We start from the raw sequence: 23662 nt of genomic DNA, 5'->3' as shown, positions 1-23662 counted from the left end.
AGCAGCTAGAAGCTCTCAGCAGCAGTGAAAGCTGAGCTCGTTTCAGACGCTGTGACATCACTTCCTGTAAGGGTCGGAGCTCAAGCTACTACACGTCAGGATTAAAACTGAAACAAGCGTTAGATTAGGAAAGATGTCACGCTGAAATTTAAATTTTAAGAAAATTTTAAATAAAAAAAACAATTTGGAAAATCTAATTTTTTTTTGTTACTTTTTATTTTTGTTCACAATTGAAAACCTAATGAACTGAAACAGGCATTGGACTAGGAAATATGGCAAATTAAATTTAAAATTCTAAGAATTTTTAGAATTTAGAAATTTTAATCAAAAACACAATCTTGAAAACCTTATTTGCAAAATAAACTGAAACAAGAATTGGATTAGGAAAGATGTCAAGTTAAAATTTTAATTTTAAGAAAAAAAAAATTGTAAAATTTTAGAAAAATTTAAATCCAAAAGACAACTTTGAAGATCTAATTTGTAAAATAAAATGAAACAACCGGTACACATTTAGGTTTTGGGAAAAAAAACAACAAATTAAGAAAACTAAATGTATCAAACATTGATAGAAGTGCGTTTAAAGCCTTTTTCATTTATATTATATCACAACCTATACTTGATAATAATGTAATAATAATAATCACCCATTTTATTCAGATTTACATCTCAAATACACCGGAAACTTTAAAAATGTTAGAAAAATCCTTTAAAAAAAAGAAAAAATAATGAGGTTACGATGAAAAAATGTTTTTATAAAATTAAATATTTTATATAAATATTTGTACTTCAAGGGAGTTGACATACATTTATATTTTATTGTAATAAACTATTTATATATGCTACTTTTAATTTATTTGATTATTCTTATTTCATTGATAAATGATTTTAAAAACATTGGGAATAAAATCTGTTAGATCTGTTTATTATTAACTATTATTAGCAGTGTCTGAAATGAGCTCTGTGGAGATGAGGCGACAGTTCCCACCGAGGTCACACACTAGAAACACTTTCTACACACCCACCCCGACCGTCAGGGGGGCGTCGACCAACAACAACGCCGTTAAAACCCCGCAGAGCGGCCAGAGCTCAGAGGTTTACCCGGAAACTGTCAGCGGCGTCTCACACTGAGGGGCGGAGCCTAAGAGGGAGCGTGTGAGGGGAGGTGTTGTGTGTGGATGGGGGCGGGGCGGGGCTAGTCACCAGGGGCGGCGTGTGGTGCTTGAGCTCCTCCAGATGCTCTAATATATTCTTCTTAGTGATGATGCCCAACACATTCCTGAAACACACACCTGGCAACTTAGTAAACCACCCAGTAAACAACAAACACAAATAAACAAACAAAAATAAACAGAAAATACAACACAAAACTAAAAATAAACATCACGCCTTTAGGTTTGATTCTCTGCTATACATGTTTAAAAATATGTTGTATGAAAAAGAAACATTTCCTGTAACAATTTAGTAACTTAGCTTCCGAAAATGTTTTGCAAGAACTTTAGTATCGAGTATTCTGTAGACGTGAAAATTAAGATTTTTTTTCTTGTTAAAATATGTGAAAAAAGTTAAATGAGCCAACATCGAACTCAGATTAAATTAGGTTTAGTTTGTAGAAAATGTTTTTTTCACTTTAAGACTTAAATCATTAATTTTCAAAGCTAATTCAATTCCAGCAATAATCTTTTTGTTTTCTTTTTTAACAATATGTTAAGGTTTAATTTATTCAGACAACTGTTCCTTAGGAAATTTACTCTCATCTCCTGACATGTTACCACTGTGAACTGTCAGTCTTAATCAGAGGCGTCTGCTTATCGCTTTGATGTTTCCTTGACTTCCGCGTAAAAAAAAAAAAAACCTGCTGGAATTACTACGCGGAAGTCAAGGAAACTTCAAAGGAAACATCAAAGCAATCAGCAGACGCCACTGAAGAAAACTGTCAAGAGATCAAAGTGGATTTCCTAAAGAGCAGGTGTCTGAATAAATGAAACCTTAACATATTATTCAAAGCTAGGCCTAATTAGAAATCACAGTAAGATACAAAGTTTTTTTGTATTGGTTGACAACAAAAATGTATTAAAACAAAAATATAAATTAAAAAAAACACTGCAGTTTTCTTTCTCTTGGTCAAACATCCAGCTGTAATTCCACTTTTCAACCAACAGGGGGCGTTCAACTCAATCAAAGCCAAAGTGATCCAGTCTGAGCATCTACATATACAACAATGGAGATAATCTCCGAGCACACGTGGACCCCCTGGAGTGTGATTGTGGTTAGTTTGGTAAGTGACTGAAGGGATGGAGGAGGACGGCGCCCCCTTCTGTGCGTCCTCTTGTTGCGTAGCAACTTACCCGTTGTGCGTGACAAGGCACTGGCGCAGGCCGAGCTTTCTGAAGATGTCCACCACGATCTCCATGGGCGTGTGGTCGGTGACGGTGAAGGGGCTCATGTCCAGGATGGAGCGCAGCTTGAGGGGCCGCGGGCTGTCGGCGGGCAGGGTGGGGGCGTGCTGCGTGAAGTAAACTCTGGAATTTAACAGGATGCCCTCCTGCTTACGCCGAGCGTTTTCTACAGAAACAAAGATTTCACCACTTCAGAGACAGCAGGACTGTGACATGTAGCATAGTTCTAGCTAGCTCTGTTGAACGTCAGGGCCTCCCAACGCAGTGATTCTTATCCCCATACACTGTGATTTTTATCTCCCTATGCTCTGCAAACAATCACCACTGCAAGTCATAATTATGAGTTAGTAAAGTCAAATACAATATAAAATGATCTGAGCTGGTGCACTAATCCTGGTATATTCTTACATACTATATCAAACATGATCAAAAAGTAATTGTAGAAAAAAAATCTATGGGGGTCGCCATAAATTTGTGATATAAAAATGGGTTCACAATGGTTGGGACCCACTGCCCTACGCTGTGACAAAGTCCCACCTATAGCGATGGTGATGTCCCTGCGCAGAGCGAATCCCACCAGCCTCTGCGACTCCTTGGAGACGATCACTGGGAACCCGTTATAGCTGGTTTCGTTGATGACGCTCTGCAGCTCCTCCACCGTCAGGTCGTCCTGTGTCAGCACGGCCAGCGGAGGGTCGCTCCGGCGCGGCCTCATCACCTCCCGGGCCAGGGTGGTGTGCGTGAACTCCTCTTTGGCGTCCAGGAAGGGGTACCCGTTCAGACGGATGTGGGACTCGTAGATCCCCTCGCGACCGAATGCGTCGCCCACCCATTTACTGGTCATGACGGCGGCCATGAGGGGGACGATGTACTCCAGGCCACCGGTCAGCTCGAACACGATGACCACCAAGGACACGGTCATACGGGTCACTCCACCTGCACATGAAAGAAAAAAACATCAACATATTTATTCATGTTTGACATTTTAGGTTTAAAAACATGTTGTAGGGCCTGGAAATGACAGAATTCCCTTCCTGAAAAAAAAAAAAAAAAAAAAACATTTTTTATTTTTTTATTTGTTTACAGAATCAGTGGGGGTTTCCTGATCTGATATTAACTCATTCAGTGCCAGCCATTTTCAGAATTTCTACCCCCCTCAGTGCAAGCCATTTTTGAGCATTTTGACTGATTTTTAAAGACCCACAGAATATTTTGTACTATGACTATCTGAAAAGATTCTGAAAGATTGAAGCCTCTACTTTCATCAGAAAAAAACATGTTTCATTCTCCCGTAATCAGCTGTTAAATAGAGCAAGTTTTACACAAATCGCCAGTTTCACAGCCAAAAGCTGAGAAAACAGGCTTTTTATTTAAAAAAATAAAATTTGTCAGTGAATTTGAAGCAATTTTTTTTTTTTGCTTTATTGACAACTATAACATCTGAACATTGGTTTCTTTCTAAAAACAATTTACACTGAGACAAGGCTTTGGATGGCAAAATTATTATTTTGCTATCTGGCTCAGTTTAATATTTTACTTACTGTATTTTGTATCTCCTCCCCCTGTCAATCACACGGACGTCACTTCCTCTTCCTCCCGACATGCACAGATGACCCGTTTGGCCCGGTTAGTTGATGGTTTTATCTCACGATCGCAACACTATCAATAATCCTCTCAGGTCCACACTTGTTCTGTGTTAGTATGTGGCGCTGTGCGCTGCTGGATACTTCACAATATCACTCCGTGGCGCCATAATCTCCCTCGTCCCTGCTTCACTTTCCTAAGCTAATGGTAGCATCAGTGGCTAATCTCTCATCTAAAGGTGCGCTGCTGCCACCTTCAGGGGACCAGTTGGTTACTACATCACACTACAGCTTAGATATTGATGAGGGACCTCCGCCAGGTTGTTTTCTAGTAATCGCAGTGTAAAAATGTAAATGACGAGTTTTCTCGTCAATGGCACTGACTGAGTTAATATTGGAATTTGCTCCAATATCTGGAAAAAAAAAACAACTAAATCAGATGGGATTATATCAGCCTGCATCTAAAATCTGATATAAACGATCCATTCCATACATTCCATTTCTAAAGTTATTTTTCATGGTCTTCTCATTTTTTTATTTCATTTATTCTAGTCAATATTTTAATGTTTGAGTTAGCTAGTGACTTTAAAATATAGATGTTCTTGCTTTTTTTCATAGAATATTCCATTTTTTCCTCATTCCTATTGTTGCCGACTATTGTTTTCTGAGTAAAATAACTTAATCAAAACTTTTCTAACAATCCACACTACAAAATCATTTTACAAAATATGTATCATTAATGCCGATATCGGCTTGGATTGGTATCGGCAAATACTCAAAGCTGCGATATCGGTATCATATCAGAAGTGACAAAGTTGGATTGGAGCTCCTCTATAAATAATCAAGCAGAAATTGCATAATGATGCAGAAAATACCCTAATGTGAAAGCTTTGGGACAAAATCAGGCATTACATTAAACATTTCTTTGTAAAAGGTAAACAAAGAAATGGAAATGTGGAATGTTGCACAAAATATTGAAATCTTGCAATATGAAGAAAAGAATATCACTACGTTAGATGATGGCTAGTGATAAACTGTGTATATTCCATCCCTGTGAGTTATTAGCATTATTAAGTAATTATGGCTAAGTCAGGCTGTTTGGTAGGTGGGGCTTATGGAGGCTCACCTAAACACGCGGCGGCACCGACCATGGCGTAGAGCCCTGGCGTGATGCAGTCAGCCCCCACCTCACACCACTCTTTGAACAGGAACCAGTCGTGGTGATAGTAGGCCAGCTGCTCCACAGCGATGCCCACGATCCGCCCGGCGATGGCGCCGATGGCCATGCTGGGAATGAACAACCCAGACGGGACCTGAGGACGAGGAACGCACACACTTTAAAGCCTCGAGGCGTCTTAAAAATGTTGTGTATAACTTTTTCCATCAGCTCTCAAACAAATCCAGACTTAACATTAGATATATAAGTTTTCATTATAGTTCTGTATTGCTTCAATTTTTTATACCCTTTCAATCATAAAAACACATTTTTTCCCAATAATAAAAACAAAAAAAACAACAATTTCGCATTTTGTGGAAAAGTATTCGATATTACGTTATTACATACTTGAGTAGGTCAATAATTGATAGGAACACTGATTTTGAGGCATTATTACTTTTTGAGCTTTGAGCATTTATTTAAAAAAAAAAAAAAAAAAAAACCTACTCCAAAATGGTACCCTTCATAAAAGTGTCTTCAAAATGTCACATATTTTTTCACATCAGATATTTTCAACAACTTCATACCAAACCTTTACCACAAAATATGCATTTTTCCCCAAAACATTCGGTGCATTATTATGCATTTTGAAGGTAGAGGCTTAGATTTATTAGGTGTTTATGGGAAAACCACTGATATATGTCAGGATAACAATATATCCAATATATGTGGTTTTAATGGGAGTCAACGGGGCCAAATCGGTCCTGAACACAAAGAGTGTTGGTACATTTTGCAATAAAAGTGATCATGGAATTCTGAACATGATATTAAAATAAAACTCCTGGCCAAGGTTCAAACAATTGAATGAGATTTTGAGAATTTAAAAAACTCAATAAGCAGAAGGAACACGTTTGGTCCCGAGGGTAAAAACAAACGTGTCTTTGAGGGGACAGCAAACCCCAGTTTTCACCTTGAGTCCGAAGGTGAAGATGGTCATGATGATTTTAAAGATGAGGGCCAGGCAGAGCTGCCATATGGCGGCGTAGACTCCAGGTCCCGCCGGGTGGTTTGGGTTGTCGGAGAACGCCTTGCTGCCATTCATCTGGCTGCGGTACTGGCACAGCTGGGAGGACTCCAGTGGGCCGCAGTCAGTGAAAAGCTCCTTGATCAGCTCGCTGGTGTTCTGCCTGGTGTACGGGTTGGGGAACGCCACCACGGCAGTGATGGCCGCCACCAGGATCACCTCCAACACAGGGTACTTCCCTGAGGGGGGAGGAGTTAATTATACAGTGTTTAATTAACACATTTTACACAAAAACACCTCCAGAAAAAACTCTGTGTAGTAAAGGAAATTTAAATAACACCTAAAATACTTTTAAGGGACATGCAATAACTGCACTGCAAAAAACTATATATAAGAAATGAATTACCACACACTTTTTATTTGTTTTTAATTTCTTATTAAATTTGGATAATATTTTATCACATACAATAAAACCTTTTACATTTACAGCAAGTCTGTCTATTAATGGGCATTGTCCCTTTTAAATAATCAATAAATGAAATGAAATATACTTTATTATTCATTTCAAAATATTTAGATAATAAAAAACTAAAATTAGAATTAAAAAATAATTATAAAATGAACGTTAAACGTTTAAACTAGAAAAGTGTATCAAATACATTTTATGCTAATTTTCCTTCTTTGAATTGCATTTTTTTTTAGTATTTTTTAATATTTGACTTGCCTAATAATAAGTGATGCATTTTAAAATGCAATTTATAATGTTGTATACACGTTAGTATATTACATTGTAATTTCCAATCAATAATTCAAGCAAGTTCATTTTGTCTTCTTTTATGAAATAATATTTAAGGTTTAATTATTTCAGACAACTTTTTTCAGGAAATTTTTTTTCAATTTTACTATGAAGTAAATTTCCTGAAAAAAGTAAAATGGAGTTTTATTTTGGAGGCTAACACAAAGGAAAGAGTCACTGCATCTACTTCCTGTTGCTGTGAGGAACATCTCCCATCGTCAAACCTACAGTACAGTATAATCTGATTAGCCGTTATACACTAACATCCTGAACTGTGATTGGCCGAGCTCACCAAAGCGCGTGGACTTGCGCCGCCGGCACCAGGCAATGTTGGCTCTGATGAAAAACGCCCCCCAGAGGCCCCCAAACACCCCCAGGAGGATGAAGGGGAGGAGCTCGAACAGGTACCAGGGCGTGTGGTACTCCACGTAGAACAGAACCAGACGGCTGTTGCCGAACGGGTTGATGGAGCGTAGCACGAAGGCTGCCACCAGGGCGGCGAAGAAGGAGCGCCACAGAGTCTTCAGCGGGAAATAATAACTCACCTGTAAGGGGGGAGGGACACGGTTATTGAGAAACAGGTTTAAACCGGTTAGTTTTTGTCATTTAATACAGGAAGTGATGTCATACTTCCTCCAAGCTGAACAGAACGCCTCCGATTGGAGCGCCGAAGGCTACAGAGACTCCAGCGGCCGACGCTGCAGAAAGAACCTGAGGTGGAGAAAGAAGAGCTCCGTCACACGCACGCAAAACAACAACAGCCGCACAAACAAACACTGCAAATAAACTTTCAGATTAAAAGAAACAAGCAAATAAAACATTATACAAAGGTTTTACATACAGTATTTATTATTTACATAAAATACACAAAGAATACAGTTTAAAAATAGATTTATAAATGTAAAAACAATAAATTAAAAATACATACAATCAATACTTTATTACATTTATTAACTTGACTTCTAATCAATAATAACAAATTATATAAAAAAACAGAACAATAACTTATATTTAAAGTAGAATCAAACTAATAGGTATGTAATAATAAGGAAAAGTTAAAGTAAATGTGAAAAAAAAGAAAATCTAAAAAGTAGTTTAAAAAAAATTATGTAAATTATTTAAAAGAAAAGAAAAAATAAACGTACTTAAAAAAAAAAAATGTACTTCTCATGTAAAACAAATCAGAAAAATTACATTTATTGATTTTACTTTTTCTAAAATTAGTAATAAGATATGAAAATGATCAAAAAAAAACATTGTTAAATGTATTTAAATAAATATCAGTCCAAAGTGAATTTTCATTTGTAAACGTGACAAAAGTTCCTTTAACTACGTCTGATCGGGCTCCGCCCACCTCTCGCTTCTTGGCCTCGTTCTTGCTGTACTTTGGGAACAGGTAGGAGAAGATGTTCCCACAGCAACAGGCCACGTGAACCAGAGGCCCCTCCTTCCCCAGGCTGAGGCCGGACGCCACGGCCAGCACCAGCGTGATGGTCTTTATCATCAGAGTCCACTTCCCCAGGTAGCCTCGGATGATGAAACCACTCAGGATGGTTTTGATCTGTGGGAGGAGACGAGGAGCAGATAAAGCTTGGCTCCTGGACGTCAGTCATGTCAACTTGACTAAAGTTGTAGCTTTTCCTCACCTCAGGGATCCCTGAGCCACAGGCGTACGGAGCGAACACCTTCACCAGGCAAACAGCCAGGAAGGCAAAGGACAGAGCCCAGTAGATGTACATGAAGTAGTTCATGATGTACGAGCCAGGACCCTATACAGGAACAGAGGGACTTCACAATAAGTGTCTGAGAAGGAAAACTAAAGCAGGGAAAGAGTAATACCAGCTGCGTTTCCATTACCCTTCGAAATGCGCAAAATCTAAATAACGCAATAAAAACTGGTGAGGGAACCACCTGAATTTTGGAAAACACTCAAATATCGCTCAAAGGTTTTTATGCTTTCATCAAGAGGTATTTCAGACGTTTTGATATTGCAAAAGTGCTATGGAATAACTTTTGTCGCGAATACACGTCACAGGACGTGACGTACCTGGTCACAATAACCTCTTAGCGTTATACTTTAAAATGATTACGGCCACAATAGACGTGAAACAACAAAGGAATACGTAGAGTTATACGGAGGTTTGGAGCGTTCGTCTTTCATCCGCGAAGTCTCGTGGAATGAGATTTTATGGGATCTACGAGACTACTGCCCAAAACAACGTTCAATGGAAACACGTTCAATTATACTTTGTTAACATTTAGAAATATTGCTTTTATTTAGCCAAAATCTGTAATGAAAACACAGCTAGTATCAATTTTTAAACATTTTTTTTGTTTTAGTTCAGTTTATTCCAGACATGTAAAATAAATAAGAAAATAATACAGTTGATAACACACACAAAAAATAAATACTTCACAAAAGACTACATGAAAGCAAAAGGACTGAGAAGAAGTGAAATGTAGTTACTTCCACCCCTTAATCATAAATTACTTATCGAGCTAACCTATTATGATCTATACAAGTAACTAATTTTCCTGGACCTATTCTCATATATTATAAATAATTGTGGGAATTCATCTTAACCAATTTACACTATTTAAAGATCACAATGTTCTGCTGCTTAGTGACAATGACAATATCCAATTTGTAAAATGCTAACTCTTACTTTTAATATAATCTAAGGTTTCATGCAAATGAGGCTGCTTCAGCAAACCTTATTCCTTGATTAGGTCTGTTAGAGTGTGACAGCTGCTGCTCAAGAACTTTGAGGAAAAACTGCTGTTAGTTTTAACAGTTCACCAAGTCAAATTCCTCGTGTGTATAACACACATTACTTGGTCAATAAAGTTGATTCTGATTCTGATCCAACAACTATAGCCACAATTAGTAGCTTAACATAATACTAGAATCTTACTTGTTCTTAAAATTATACTTTTTGTGGGAAATTTAAATGTAAAAGCAAACAAATATCTGTTTAATTGTGAGCGACTGCTCGATGAGTGAAGAAAATGCTGTTCATTGCTGCAAACACTTCCTACAAATAGCTAAGCTTTTGGCAATTGTGTACAAACTTGTTGACAATGAACACATGCAGCCACAGAAGGTGGCAATCCTTTATCGCCCTCCCACTTGTATCGTCATGGCAATGCAAAATTTTCTATTTAGTATTACATTAAGAACGTCTGTGTTGTTCATATCTCAGTATACAACCAAGGACATTCAGAATCAGAACAGCGGCGTGCGGCCCTACCTCGGCCTGGCCCAGGATCAGCTCCGCCCAGCTCTTCCACTGAGGACATTGTCCCTCTCGGCGAACGTGGTCTCGTTGGACGTCCAGCAGCACTGCTCATGGTTGAACCACATGGCGCTCAGACACACGCCCTCCTTTATGTCATTCATCCAATCAGCAGCGATGTCAATAAGGCCAGCCAATGCACCTGAACAGAAGAATAAACAGTTACACACCAATATATTTGCTTCTTGATTTCATTTTTATTTCAAAAACAGCAGTGTGTTTACCACAATGAGAAAATAACAAAAATAATAAAAAAATAAAACATAGCAAAGCAAAGGCACAAACATACACATACATAAGTATATACACACCTATTTATAGCTTTTTTGGCTTTAACACTTATGCTTTGAGAAGAGACATTTTATGTATTTATGTTTAAATTGCTTTAAACTGAGACATTTGTTTTTATTTCCACACAGCCTGGTACCGCTTACTGACACAAAAAAGCTTTTTTTTGTTGTCCGTGCATGCAGTGATTTAAATGCTATTTGATTTGTTTGAAAAGCTACAATTGCTGCTCATGTAAGTAATTCTGATTTAGTGAATAGTATCTGTGTGGTCCAAATATTCTGTATTATGAACATAACGTATTGCTGGTTTTTGAAGTGAAATGAATGCTTGTAATCTTGTTTTGTAATTAAAGTATATGAGATATGATCATACCATTCTTATCTTAATAGTAAGTAAACAGTACAAAATAATAAATTAGGGCTGCCGACTCTTTTTATTAAAACTCCAAAGTTAAGGTAATGATTCAGTAACATCGATGCACACCAGCCTCGTGTAATAAACCAGTCAAACCAGCAGGGGGCTATAAAGACCAGGTACAGGTTTTCATTTTGATCAAAAACAAAACTTTTTTGTTTTTGTTTGTTATGACGAGAAACAAATAAAACATTTAAACACACAAGGAGCCAGAATATAGAGACACCATGTGAACAACTGACCTCATCAGTTACTAGATTATCATGCAGCAAATCAACGGTGATGTTTGCAAACACATGATCACGACTATGACTAAACTGTCTGTCTGTCTGTCTGTCTGTGTGTCTGTGTCTGTGTGTGCTGTGTGTGTGTGTGTGTGTGTTTACCTGATGCCAGTCCAGTGAGCGTCACCACCAGCCATCCTGACCAGGCGTCGTACAGGCTCTTGGTGAACTCCCCATGCCGACTCTTTCTTTTTACTGTTGATCTGTAAACACACACAGTTCACTCTGTATCAGACATCAGTATAACGATCAGAATCAGATCATTCATTTTGAAATTACTTGTTTTTTCCATAAGTTAGTCTGTATTTGTTTACAAAAGCTAAAATAGTTAATTTCACTAAAATGTTTGTCCTGACACATACAAACATGTCACAATAACAACAGTGTCTCCACATATCTAAACATAATGCTGACACATCCAACATTGAGAGTTTGTTCCTGGTAATGTGAAGCTCTGGTTTTCACTGTTTGCAACATAAAGTAAAAGTGCTGACGTTGTTTACTCACTTCCTCTTTTACATTTTGTTGTTGACAAACAAAGGCAATAGGATTTCTTTAAAAACCACATGAATTCAAGGTCAAAGAGTCAGTGTTTGTGTGTCGTTTACTCATCCAAAGCCTCAGCACACGAGGCTTTGAATTTAAACCAACCACAAACACTGAATGGACTTTAAGGGATCATTCACAGTAGCTTTCTGTACAGTGCTTTAACCACAGCAGGGATGATTCATTTATTCACAACATTTAACTTCCTGTTAAGCAGTTTACACATGTTTTTAGGATGTTAATATGTCAGTGATTACATTAAACTAAGAAATGGTAATGGGTAAACCCCAAATCTAAATTTGGGAAAATTTTAAGTCAATAGCGAGATGTGTCCCAGATGTGCAATCTTTCCTGTGCGGCAGTTCGGTCCGATCTGCGCGTCAAGAGCATTGGCCGTGCGAGCTTGCTCCCAATTTTTCGTCATATTCACAAGAGTTGAAATTATTGAACTCCTGCGACTATTTCGCATGACGAAAGCCAATCTTGTTGACGATGCCGTCAGGCCGTCAACACGAACACCGGTCTGTTCACCCATTCAACCATGGAGTCTCACCGAGTTGGATGTGTCGCTGGTGGGCGGTGCTTCGCTTCAAACGCACATATGAAGCGAAAGGGGACATTTTTTGATCCTGCGGAACGTTTTGTGCGGCAGATGCGTCTGTTACCGCAGAAGACGCATTCGGTGTGGATTGGCCGATGACTGTCCTGGAATATATGTAGCATAAAACTCTCCTGATAACTGATTATTCACATCCAGGTGTAAGGCTTTGTTCTTTTTTTTACTAATAACTAGGGGTGTAACCGTTTTTTTTTTTTTTTTTTTTTAGAAGAAATCAATTTTTTCAGGAAATATTGGTTTTTTAATTCGTGAAGAAACAAAAATAAATACTAATAAACAAAAAACCCATAATGAAACAAAAACGGCTGTGCACCTAATAAGTGGTCCACAAACATTTCCCATAAAAACGCTTTTTACCTCACGGTGACGGCATTCAACTCCATTCTCTCCATTTCCACGTTCAACAGCAGATTTTGTTTTCATGGTTGATCCGTGATTCCGTTAACGTTGATTTTATAGGGCTTAGTGTAGCTGTTGTTAGCGCACTCAACTGAGGGGTAACAGACTCGCTGCAGCGCATACAAGCTCGTGTCCTGTAACCATCTCTGATTGGCCAGCCAGCCCAGGAAGGCGGGCTCTGGAGTCTCCGACTGGTGAACATATATATCACTCAAATGATGAAGACAGAAGAAAAAACCTCAGCATCTGAGGTTACGTTATCGCAGAGTAGTGAAAAACCCTAATATCAAGGTTACTCGTTCAGCATTAGTAACGATTCATTGTAGCAACAATCGATTCGAACCAGGATTGGTTGTTGCCCACTACATTTCAAGCGTCAGTGTATAAGTGATTATTATTGTGTAGCCTATCCTTTTGTTTTGTTCATGGCACACTATTGCTTGAAATAAAATGAATGAATGAAAATCGATAATTAACCAGTGGGACTGAAATAAATCCCTGAATAGGTGAGCTTTCACTGTTTTTTGCCAGGGAGTCGTCTATAAATTAATCATGAACATAAACAAACATGTAATGTCAATGGTAATCACAGTTTATTTGAATAAATTCCAACCAATTTATATTAACAGGCTGTTAATGTTTCTGCTCTCATTTTCACTACTCAATGTAACTCTAAAGTTCATTTTTTCAACATAAAAATAAAACAATTACATAAAAAATAAAGTGCAACCAAGATTTTTTTAGGTTAAATGACCAGTGGCTGAACCTGATACTTTGCAACCTTACTAGTAACGTTACGTGTCCATCTAATCTCACTCACCTTCCGGTGTCGCTCTCGGTCTTTGCACTTCTCGCGCACCCAGTCGATGGTGTGGAAGTCGTCGTACGTTCCTACGCCCGGGATCGGCTCCTCCAGGAAGTCCAGCAGGTGGGTGGAGCTGCTGGCGACCCCGCCCCCATTCGACATGACGTAGTTAGACCCTGGAGAGAAAACACAGGACAGAGGATGAAGGAAGAGATGAAAGCGTTTGCAATGAATATTCAGTGATAGAGTGGGAAGGGTTGTGGGAGTCAAATAAAACATCATTTGTAGAATAAAAACACAAAGAGTTAAACCAGGAAAAGTTTAGGAAAACATCACACATTGAATTTAATTTTAATTTTTTTAATTTTATATACTTTATTGATCTCACGATGGAGAAATTCACCTAACCATCCCTGGGAACAGTTGGCAGCCATTTTGCGGCACCTGGGAGCTGTTAACTACTGCAGTGCCCGTAGGAAGTATGTCTTGCATTAGAAAAGTGGGAGGTTTAATATTTAGCACTGCAATAAAGGCTACATATATATAGTGTGAAAGCCAATTTTTATTTTTAATTCATTATTATTATTCACCTTAATTACAAACGTTGCTCACTGAGGACACCGAGCACTGATCAATATTTACGAGGTGTTTTTCTTTTTTTTTAGGATATTAGACCCATTTTAGTCATTGTTAAAAGCCCTTTGTGCAGTCACTCCTGTAGATTCTCTGCAGTTTTCAACTTATCCTGAGTTACCATGACTACCTGTCAACATTGAGCAGTTCTGCAAAGCTGCATTTAAGACAATTTTAGGAAATATTTCATTAACGGTATAATGCGTCCAAACAAATTCGATGTTGCACAACTTTGAAACAAGCAGCAGCCATGTTGAAAGTCTCAGCTCAAACAGATTCCTTGCTTTAGAAATACTTTTTTTATTATTACTTTTTTAATTACAGATTGTCTTTAATAAATGAGACAAGTTTAGCTTGAATTATTTGTTGACTATTCTAAAAATGTTATATTTTTTTAAATTTATAAAAATGCTATAATTGGTATAATGTCTTTAATTATTAAGATAAATAATTCAATTACTATTATCAATATGTTCGACTACAGCTAAGGTGTTTGATTTATTTTTATTTTGGTTTCTAAGTTGATAAAACTGTTACAGGGATATTGTTACTGCTAATGGAAAACAATACCAATCATATATTTATATAATCTGTAAATTCTTTAAAATATTTATTTTAAATGTAAATATAAACTATGATTTGCTGCTATGCCTGTAACCAATAAAGGAAACATTTTTCTGACCAAATGCTTTGACAACAGACAATGTGAGCTTTTCAGATATGTATTAATATAAAGAATAATATTAATAAATGGTAAACGGACATGATTTATATCGCGCTTTAAAACCACAGAGGAAGTCCAAAATAAGAAGAGAGGTATTTCTAATATCAATATTCACCAATGTAAAAAAAAAAACAAAAAAACTTGCATTAAACTCCAGTGCCAATAATGATAAATAATAATTATTAATAGTATTAATTATATTATAAACATGTGCGTTATTTTTGTTTTGTGAATCAGCAGGTGTTTGTATTTCTTAGACATGTGGAGAAAAGATGCACCGTAATTATCGGTAGTTCCTGTATGTCAAACCCATGGTGCATTTCCTACTCCAGGGAACTAAACCAGATCAGGGAGCTTTAAAGGCACCTGAGGAGGACTTCCTGGGTTGGCAGAGCTGTAGATGGGTTAGTCTGCTCAGCCGTCATGTGACTACCATCATCATCATCAGCTGACTCATTCTGTGCTAACCTGAACCATGATTCGCTTCTCTTCAGTCTTTGCATTAGATTTAAATCTGCTGCTTTAAAGGTGACACATGCTTTTTGAGTAAATCAACTCAGACCAAACCTCATTTAGATTAAATAATACCTAAACAACACATAATTAATGCCGTCAGTTGTAAACATTCAAATCACATAAATCCACAACAAATACACCAGCAGGGCCTCTGATTTTCTACAATTTTAAATGTAAACAAAATCAGGCAGAAATGTCATTTTGACACAAAATATACCCTCATATTCATGTTTGAGACAATAACATTCACTCACAATATTTTAGCCTATAAATGGGTATATAAATCATAAACATCAGTTAATATCCGTGGCTGAATGCATAGAATAAATAAATAATAATGGAAAATAATTCTTCTAATGCAAAATCTCAATACAAAATGCTACTGAGATTTTGGGATAACATCACACATTTCCATTTTATATTTGTCCTTGTAAAACAGGTGGCTGAATGTCTAGCAAGTGCAACAATAGGTTATTTTCCTTGTTTTGTAAACACAAATGATCACATGTAAGGCTGATTTTCTGAAAGTACAAAAGTGGACGTAAATCACAAAATTCACTCCTTGAAAGGCAAATAGCATTTTATTTTTCATTGTATTTCCAACCTACATACATGAATAGGCTGATAATAGCCAGGGCATGCTGGGCTATTGTGAGTTATTTGATGTATTTATTGACTAAATGTATAATCTACAAAATATGAATCCACCCAAAAGCTTTGTAGATTATGTTTGCAAAAAAAAAACGAAGTCTCACTCTCTCAATGTGTCCTCACAAAGCAGAGGATGGAAAATGTTTGATGTTGCTCTGCATAAACATAGATGATTAGCAAAATAAAACTAATGCATTTACAAATTTTACTCACATTAACTCTATGTAGAGCCACTTATCTCCAATCAAACCTTCAAAGAAATGGCAGTCTCTAATCCAAATATTAAAGGTGTTTATGGATCCACTGGTCCTCATGTAATCTAGAGGCCTACTTCCGTTCTTCCAGACCGTCATAAAAACAAATGACGTTGTGACGCAGGTTTAGACGTTTAAAAAGAAGAAATGTGATTAAGAATTTTAATAAAAGTGAGTGAATACATTAGTTTACTAATCCTGTGTAAAATATTCAGAATACTGTACTTCATGTTATTCTTCTACGTATTTTGTCATTGCTTATAAGGTCATCATCAGCATTCACTGTCATGTAAAGGCTCATTAAGTGTATATATAACATAAAGTTGTCTAAGGAAGTATAAACAGTGAATAAATATTATTTTGTTCAAATGAAAAATAAAGTTAAGTATCTGAATTAAAAAACAAAAAAAAATAAACATTTTACACACCTACACATGATAAAGTTGTTTAAGTCTAAACGTAAACAGTGACTTACATATTTTGTTCAAATTAAAAATAAAAACATTAAGCAACATTTCCCACACATTACAAGGTAATATTAATATCTGTCTGATAACATATATTTTAGAAATATATTTTTATTTGTAGAGCACTTTACGTTCTAAAATCGCAAAGAATTTAATAGAATACGTTTGTAAAAATGAAATATGTCAGAAACTACGCATTAAACGCAGGGGAATCATCGCTACACGTAACGCACAGTCGCAGCTTAACACGAACACCGTTTAACTCGCTCCACCGGTTAGCAAATACGACGTTTCCACGAGCGCTGAATGCGTGCCGAGCAGCAGCGGGCCCGGCGTGGGGAGTCGTACCTCTCGTGGTGATCTCGTGCAGAGGGATGGTGTCCCCTCCACCGTCATAGGGCAGGTAAGGGTCTGCCGCTGCGTCCTCCTCCTCCATGACCCGCACTTTACTCGCTGGGTGAGTCGGTCAGTCCGCCGCTGCCATGTTGACCACAAGGAACAAGACTGTGCGTGCGTGCGTGCGCGCGCTAAACGAAAACAGTGTCCGTGTGAACGTGCGTGTGTGCCCGCTTCTTTGTCGCTCGCGCACTGCAGCAGCTGACTGAGATGATGACGTCACCACACACACACAAACCTGTGGCTCCGTATTTGTGGGGACCTCGCCTTAGAAAACGTGTATTTTTCCTCCTGTCCTTCACAGCAGAACTCGCTGTAGTTACTATCACCTTAATGTAACACATACAGAAGCATCAGAACCACGTTTAAAGCCTTTAAATCATGTGAACGCGAGTATGTTACAACAAGTCGGTCCCCACAAAGGGGGTAAACACAGTCTCTCTCACACTCGGGTTGCCAGGGGATCTGCCTGTATGGAAGAGACCAAAGCTCCGGTTACATAGGGGGAATAAACCCTTCTAAGCATTAAAAACCTTTAAAGTTAGTGTACGTTTTGGTCATTGGATTATCCGTTCCAAAAATGATATTAAAAACAAAATTAAAAAATCAAATTGGAATTGAAGGCATATTTCTGCTTTCAGGGTTATTAATGTATAATTAACAATAATATATTATTAAAATATCATTTTCTTTATTAATAATAATAATAATAGACTAAAAACCAGTAGATTATTTGTTTATAAAACAAAAAACTAATCTCAAAAAACATTACATAATTATCAATAATAACAATAATAGACTTTAATAACCAGTAGTTTTTATTTTTGTTTATAAAACAAAATAAAAAGAAAGAATGTTAAAAATACAAACAATAAAAAAAAAGCATGATTTTTCATAGGATGCGACCAGAAGGTTTTTTGTTTTATTTTTATTTTTCTTCAAAGTAAGAGTGCGTAGGCAGGGGTGACAAATTATGACTTCTAGTCGTGGTATATGACACCAAGTGTGAGGTGTAAGAGGTTTTTCTGTAATCATGTCACATTCTTTTAATGTTTTGAAAAACAACATACTACTGATCCATGTCATTCATCAACTTCTGTTACACAGAACACACTCTTATTTTGAAAACGTCAACTTCCTGTTTCACAGTAAACACAAAATGAACCAGTTTTGTTTTGTTTATCCCTTCTGGACCTTTATGAAGAAAAATGCTTTGAATTTCAGTCTTACTTTTTAAATTTTAGAATAAAAATAACCACCACTCGTTTCTTTGTTTTTTAAATATCCTTTTCTGAGCAGAATATCAAATGACCAAAACATACACTAACTAAAAATTTAAGTTCCAACTCAAATATCATTGGTGGTTGTAAGTAGGACTTAGAGTTACCGCGTAAGACAGCGGGAGTTACCTTGTAAGACAGCGCACCTTTTCCACTTGCAATACCGATATTGATCTGATATGATAGCAGCACAACCATACCGTTATGACTTATTTTGTAGTTTGAGATTTAGACATTTTAACATTTAACATAAGAATATTCGGTGGCACTTTATATTACAGCTTGTGTCTAACAAGGTAACCCCCGCTGTCTTACGAGGAAACTCTCGCTGTTAACACAGTGGGATTTCCCCGTAAGACAGCGGGAGTTACCCCGTAAGACGGCAAGAGTTACCCCGTAAGACGGCAGGAGTTACCCCGTAACACAGTGAGTGCTACCCCGTAACACAGCGAGTGTTACCCCATCAGACAGCGGGAGTTAACCCATAAGACAGCGAGAGTTACCCCGTAACACAGCGAGAGATACCCCGTAACACGAGTTACCTCTTAAGACAACGAGAGTAACCCCGTAACACAGCGAGAGATACCCCGTAACACGAGTTACCTCTTAAGACAACGAGAGTAACCCCGTAACACAGCGAGAGATACCCCGTAACACGAGTTACCTCTTAAGACAACGAGAGTAACCCCGTAACACAGCGAGAGATACCCCGTAACACGAGTTACCTCTTAAGACAACGAGAGTAACCCCATAAAACAGCGGGAATTACCCCGTAAGATAGTGGGAGTTACCCCATAACACGAGTTACCTTGTAATACAGCGGGAGTTACCCCGTAAGATAGCGGGAGTTACCCCATAACACGAGTTACCTCAAGACAACGAGAGTTACCCCATTACCCTGTAAGACAGCGGGAGTTACTCCGTAAGACACGGGCTGTATTATAAAGTGCTACCGAATATTCTACAATTGAATAAGAATAAATTAAAAGACACTGCAAAATAAGCTCTAATAAATCCAACAAAAAAGCTAAATAAAAATAAAGGGCAAAATAACTACCTGGTTAACTTAAACATTTTCATATTCTACAAGTGAAATGAAAAAAATAAAAGTAAATTAGAAAACTTAAAAAAAAAACCTCAATAAAGCCAATAAAAACACAAAACATAAAATACTATAGTCCATTTCCGCTGTGTCATTATCCATGCAGTTATAAAGCTCACCTTCTACTACACCTTGTTACTACGGTAACGACTCACTGTAATCGTCTTTTGTGAAACACTAAGTAAATACGTGGGATTATCTTTTCACCGCAATAACAATCAGTTACTTATTAATATTTAGACGCTACTAGCAAACTGCTACTTCTGTGATCATAAGTTGTGCACATGACAAATAACTAATGTTAATTTCACAGCTACAGTTCTTCCACAGCCACAGAATTTAAACAGCGTTTTAAAAACCGTGCTGGTAGATGGAACATATAATCCATGTCATTTGCCAGATCTCAAGAATTTTCCACCCTTAAAGAATGTAAAGCTTTGATTTAATTTGAAAGTCCTTACCTTTAAACAAAAAGCGCCTGTTGCTAGGCAGTAACACCTTTGATATGTGGCATACTCCGTCCTCTCAGAAAGCCCAAGTCAGCACTTCCAAACCAAAAAAATCTGAGGTTCCCAAAGCGTTGGCGCACATATATCCAGTGTTAGTCCAGTCTCAGGGAGTCAGCACTAAACTCCATGGAGTCACAGAGAGAACAGAGTCCTTTGATCTCACCCCAAGGCTTTACAGAGTTTCACTTTCCAGCCGGTTGTCAGCACAGCGTAAAAATAGCAGAGGGAGGCTGACTTTAAGGAAGCACACTCTTCCACACACACTTCCTGAGGTTCTCTCTAGCACTGCTGCTGGTCAAACTGGTTTGTGGGAATCTGGTTCTATCTACAAAGTACGAATCCAGACTGACAGGACCGGTCAGCAAAAATAGAACTGAATATCACAAAGGAAATTAATTTCTTCACCCTTAGAAGAGTTGGTGAATGTCGCTCCCCAGAGTCCAGTTTCAACGTGAGAGAATAAGAGGCTGATCAGCAGACTGAGACGACCAACACACTGAATGTAATCCGATACCTCCAATATAAATGTGCAAACAAACACGACCACTTCCCTTGCCCATTAGAATGGTAAGAAAAAAAACATCTAAATTGCTCAACGGCGCAAAAACAACTGGAATGACATCAAAAACATCAATAAAAACACACAGCGTGATAATAAAAGACTGACAGATGATATGCCAGTATGGATTTCATCCAATCAAGCCAATAACCAATCATTTTTAACTTATATTTCCAATAACCAATGAAAGAAAAACCAAGTAATTTTCCCTCCGAATTCTAACTTTTATTATGTTTGCTTCTTTTAAAGCATTTTTGCTACTTAACCACCAAAATTCAATGCATTTTCTGCACATTTTTCCCCACTTTCAAAACATTTTCAGCACTTATAAACCCTCCCCACTACTTTTTCTACCTTATATCGCACATGATGACCCAATATTGTCACTTTTAACCTCTTTTCACCATATTTCATGCTTATTTTTGCCAATTTAACCACATTCACAATTTGTCATGCCCATTATTTAATTGTTCTTACTTTTAAGCTAATATCGACACTTTGAACACTTTTTATCACTTTTTCTGTCTGTTTTTGGCCACTTTAATTTGCAACTTTTAACCATCTTCTGTGTTTTAAATACTATTTCACGACCTTTTCCACCATTTTTGGTCCCCTTTAACCCATTTTATTTCTGATTAAAACAAGGATTTACATCTCTAAGATGAATATATACTATGGTGCAAATAACAATAAACGTCCTGGGTAACAGTGGATATTATTCAGATAAATAAATAAATGTGTTTATCTCAGACTCATAGAACAATGGACCATCACTTTGCTGACTTTATGGATGAACCCCAACAATCTCTCCCCTTTATTCCCCCTTATAGATGGTCCTGTTTCCACATGACTGTTCTTCAATGTTCATGTCTGTGTTCAACCACCTTCAGGGCTTGAGAACCGCTGCTTTACACATAATTCTTTTTTATATTCTGTACTATTCCACCTACTCCCTGGCTTAAACTGTTAAACTGAATTGCCTTTTGGTGAAAAACAAAATTTATTACAAAGACATCATCAATTTTCCAATGCAGGGGAATTCTGACCGTCAGGAATTAATTAATGTTTGACGCGTGAACACTTGAGTTGTTTGATCAGCTGTTTGATCTGTGGCTAAAGCAGCAGGAAAACAGAGAGGAAGCAGCGCACGTTTTCCCACACCAGGAAGAGCGAACAGGATGATGAAGATCAAATGTCCATCGGACGGAGAAACGTGACCCAGAGGCCGACGATGTGCTGAGAGCGACTCACAGGTGACGACTTTAGAAAAGCGATGAGGACGTGAGGAGAATGATGAAGCACGGTCACACTTTAACACATCTCACACTCACTCATTTGACTCCCTGAAGCAATGACCTAGAACTAAAGATCACATGATACACCAGAAATCTCCACTGGTTTCAATGTAAAGCAGAGATATTCAACTGGTACCTGAAAAGCTTCTCCTTTCTATGGAAGCTGGGAAGATCATTTTAAAATGTTCTCAATTACACACTGGTTTTAAGCTTCAACCTTTTTCCTTTTTAGTTTATTTTCTCTCTTTTTGTCAGTATTTTTTTTAAATACAACTATGGACATTTTAAGGACAATGACTTTGGAAGAAATATGCTTGTATTGTAAAGGAATGTTTGTTTTTAAACACTTTTAAAAGATAATAAAAAAAATTATTCCAACAGTCCTTGAACACAACAACACACACAATACATACTTACTGTTACATGCGTAAAAATGTGTTTTCCAACTTTGGAAATGTAAAATGACTGAATCAGTGTTCAGTTTGGACAGAATTTCTATTTAATTTGACTAAATTTTCATTTATGTATTTATTTTCACGTTTTCCGGTACTCTATGATTTTTATTTGTGTGTAAGATGAGACTAAAACTGGGATCTTGTTTTAAACTGTTTGTGTTTATGTATTTTACTGTGAAGCATTTTGTGTAACGTTGAGTTTTATGAAAATTGTTCCTGGAAGGTGGACGATAAATGATATGTTAAGGCCGAGGCTCCCAACCTTTTCCGGGTCGTTACCCCATTTTAATATCACAAATGTCCGGCAACACCAAACACATAGTTTTTCTAGAATTATTTTTTGATCATGTTAATAATAAGGTGTGTTACAAATACAGTGTATTAATGAACAAAGTGACAAAACGTGTCACCTTAGATATTGTTAGACTGCATTTTATTTGAACTAGATATTTATTTGAGAAAGATTAAGTATAGAATACAGTTATTTGATATTTATTGTGTATAATGTGTTAATCTAAATTATATATATATATATATATATTGTATTATTTATTTATTATAAATGTATTTATTTATTATCATTTTATTTATACATAAAACATTTTTTTTTTTTTTTAAATCAATTACTAGACATTTCAGGCGACCCCATTGTTAAGGTTTCATCTAGTCAGAACTTTTTTCCAGGAAATTTGAAATTTTACTTTGATCTCCTGACATGTTTTGACTGCCACCTGTCAGTCTTCCTCAGAGGCGACTGCTGATTGCTTTGATGTGTCCTTATGAGTTCTTTTCTGGGGGTGGCCAACTTGACAGTTCTGTCAGGCTACAATATCAGATCACTGCAGAACACAAAAATCACATCATGGATTGGGACAACACAAAAAAAATTATTGAAAGAATTCATAAAGAAGTAGCAGACGCCTTTGAGGAAGACTGGCAGTGGAAGAACGTGAGGAGATCAAAGGAATCGTCCTGTAAAAAACTTGTCTGAACGAATGAAATCTTAACATGTTATTACGTACTCCGTACCTGGGGAGGTGGCGTCCCCGTCCAGCAGGTTGTCATCTTCTGTGGTGTGGAAGTCCATGACGATGCCGGCTCCATCCAGCAGCTCCTCGTCGCTGCTGGCGCTGGCGATGCTGTTGTAGCTGTTCCTGCAGTAGCCTCTGTTGTACAGCTGCTCAGACTCCATTTAGCGACGTGCCGGTTCCC

At 37.3% G+C, this 23662-nt stretch overlaps 2 protein-coding genes across 2 annotated transcripts in view; one reads left to right on the top strand and one right to left on the bottom strand.

Moving 5' to 3' along the window:
- aadat (aminoadipate aminotransferase) overlaps positions 1–28 on the top strand; it is a 9955-nt gene extending 9927 nt beyond the window's left edge. The window contains exon 13 of the mRNA XM_028475226.1: positions 3–28. Coding sequence (XP_028331027.1) covers positions 3–28 — 26 coding nt within the window. The remainder of the gene's footprint in view (positions 1–2) is intronic.
- Positions 29–842: 814 nt separating this feature from the next.
- The window catches only part of clcn3 (chloride channel 3), a 31984-nt gene continuing 9164 nt past the window's right edge, over positions 843–23662 (bottom strand). Inside the window, 15 exon segments of the mRNA XM_028474313.1 lie at positions 843–1276; positions 2346–2562; positions 2934–3332; positions 5106–5292; positions 6106–6398; positions 7248–7500; positions 7586–7666; positions 8310–8516; positions 8602–8724; positions 10207–10256; positions 10259–10393; positions 11343–11412; positions 11414–11443; positions 13625–13785; positions 23480–23661. Coding sequence (XP_028330114.1) covers positions 1120–1276; positions 2346–2562; positions 2934–3332; positions 5106–5292; positions 6106–6398; positions 7248–7500; positions 7586–7666; positions 8310–8516; positions 8602–8724; positions 10207–10256; positions 10259–10393; positions 11343–11412; positions 11414–11443; positions 13625–13785; positions 23480–23642 — 2526 coding nt within the window. The 5' untranslated portion in view covers positions 23643–23661 and the 3' untranslated portion in view covers positions 843–1119.

Source organism: Gouania willdenowi, chromosome 18 (assembly GCF_900634775.1).
Source record: "Gouania willdenowi chromosome 18, fGouWil2.1, whole genome shotgun sequence".
Lineage (NCBI taxonomy): Eukaryota > Metazoa > Chordata > Actinopteri > Blenniiformes > Gobiesocidae > Gouania > Gouania willdenowi.
This window is presented reverse-complemented; position numbering and strand designations above follow the sequence as displayed.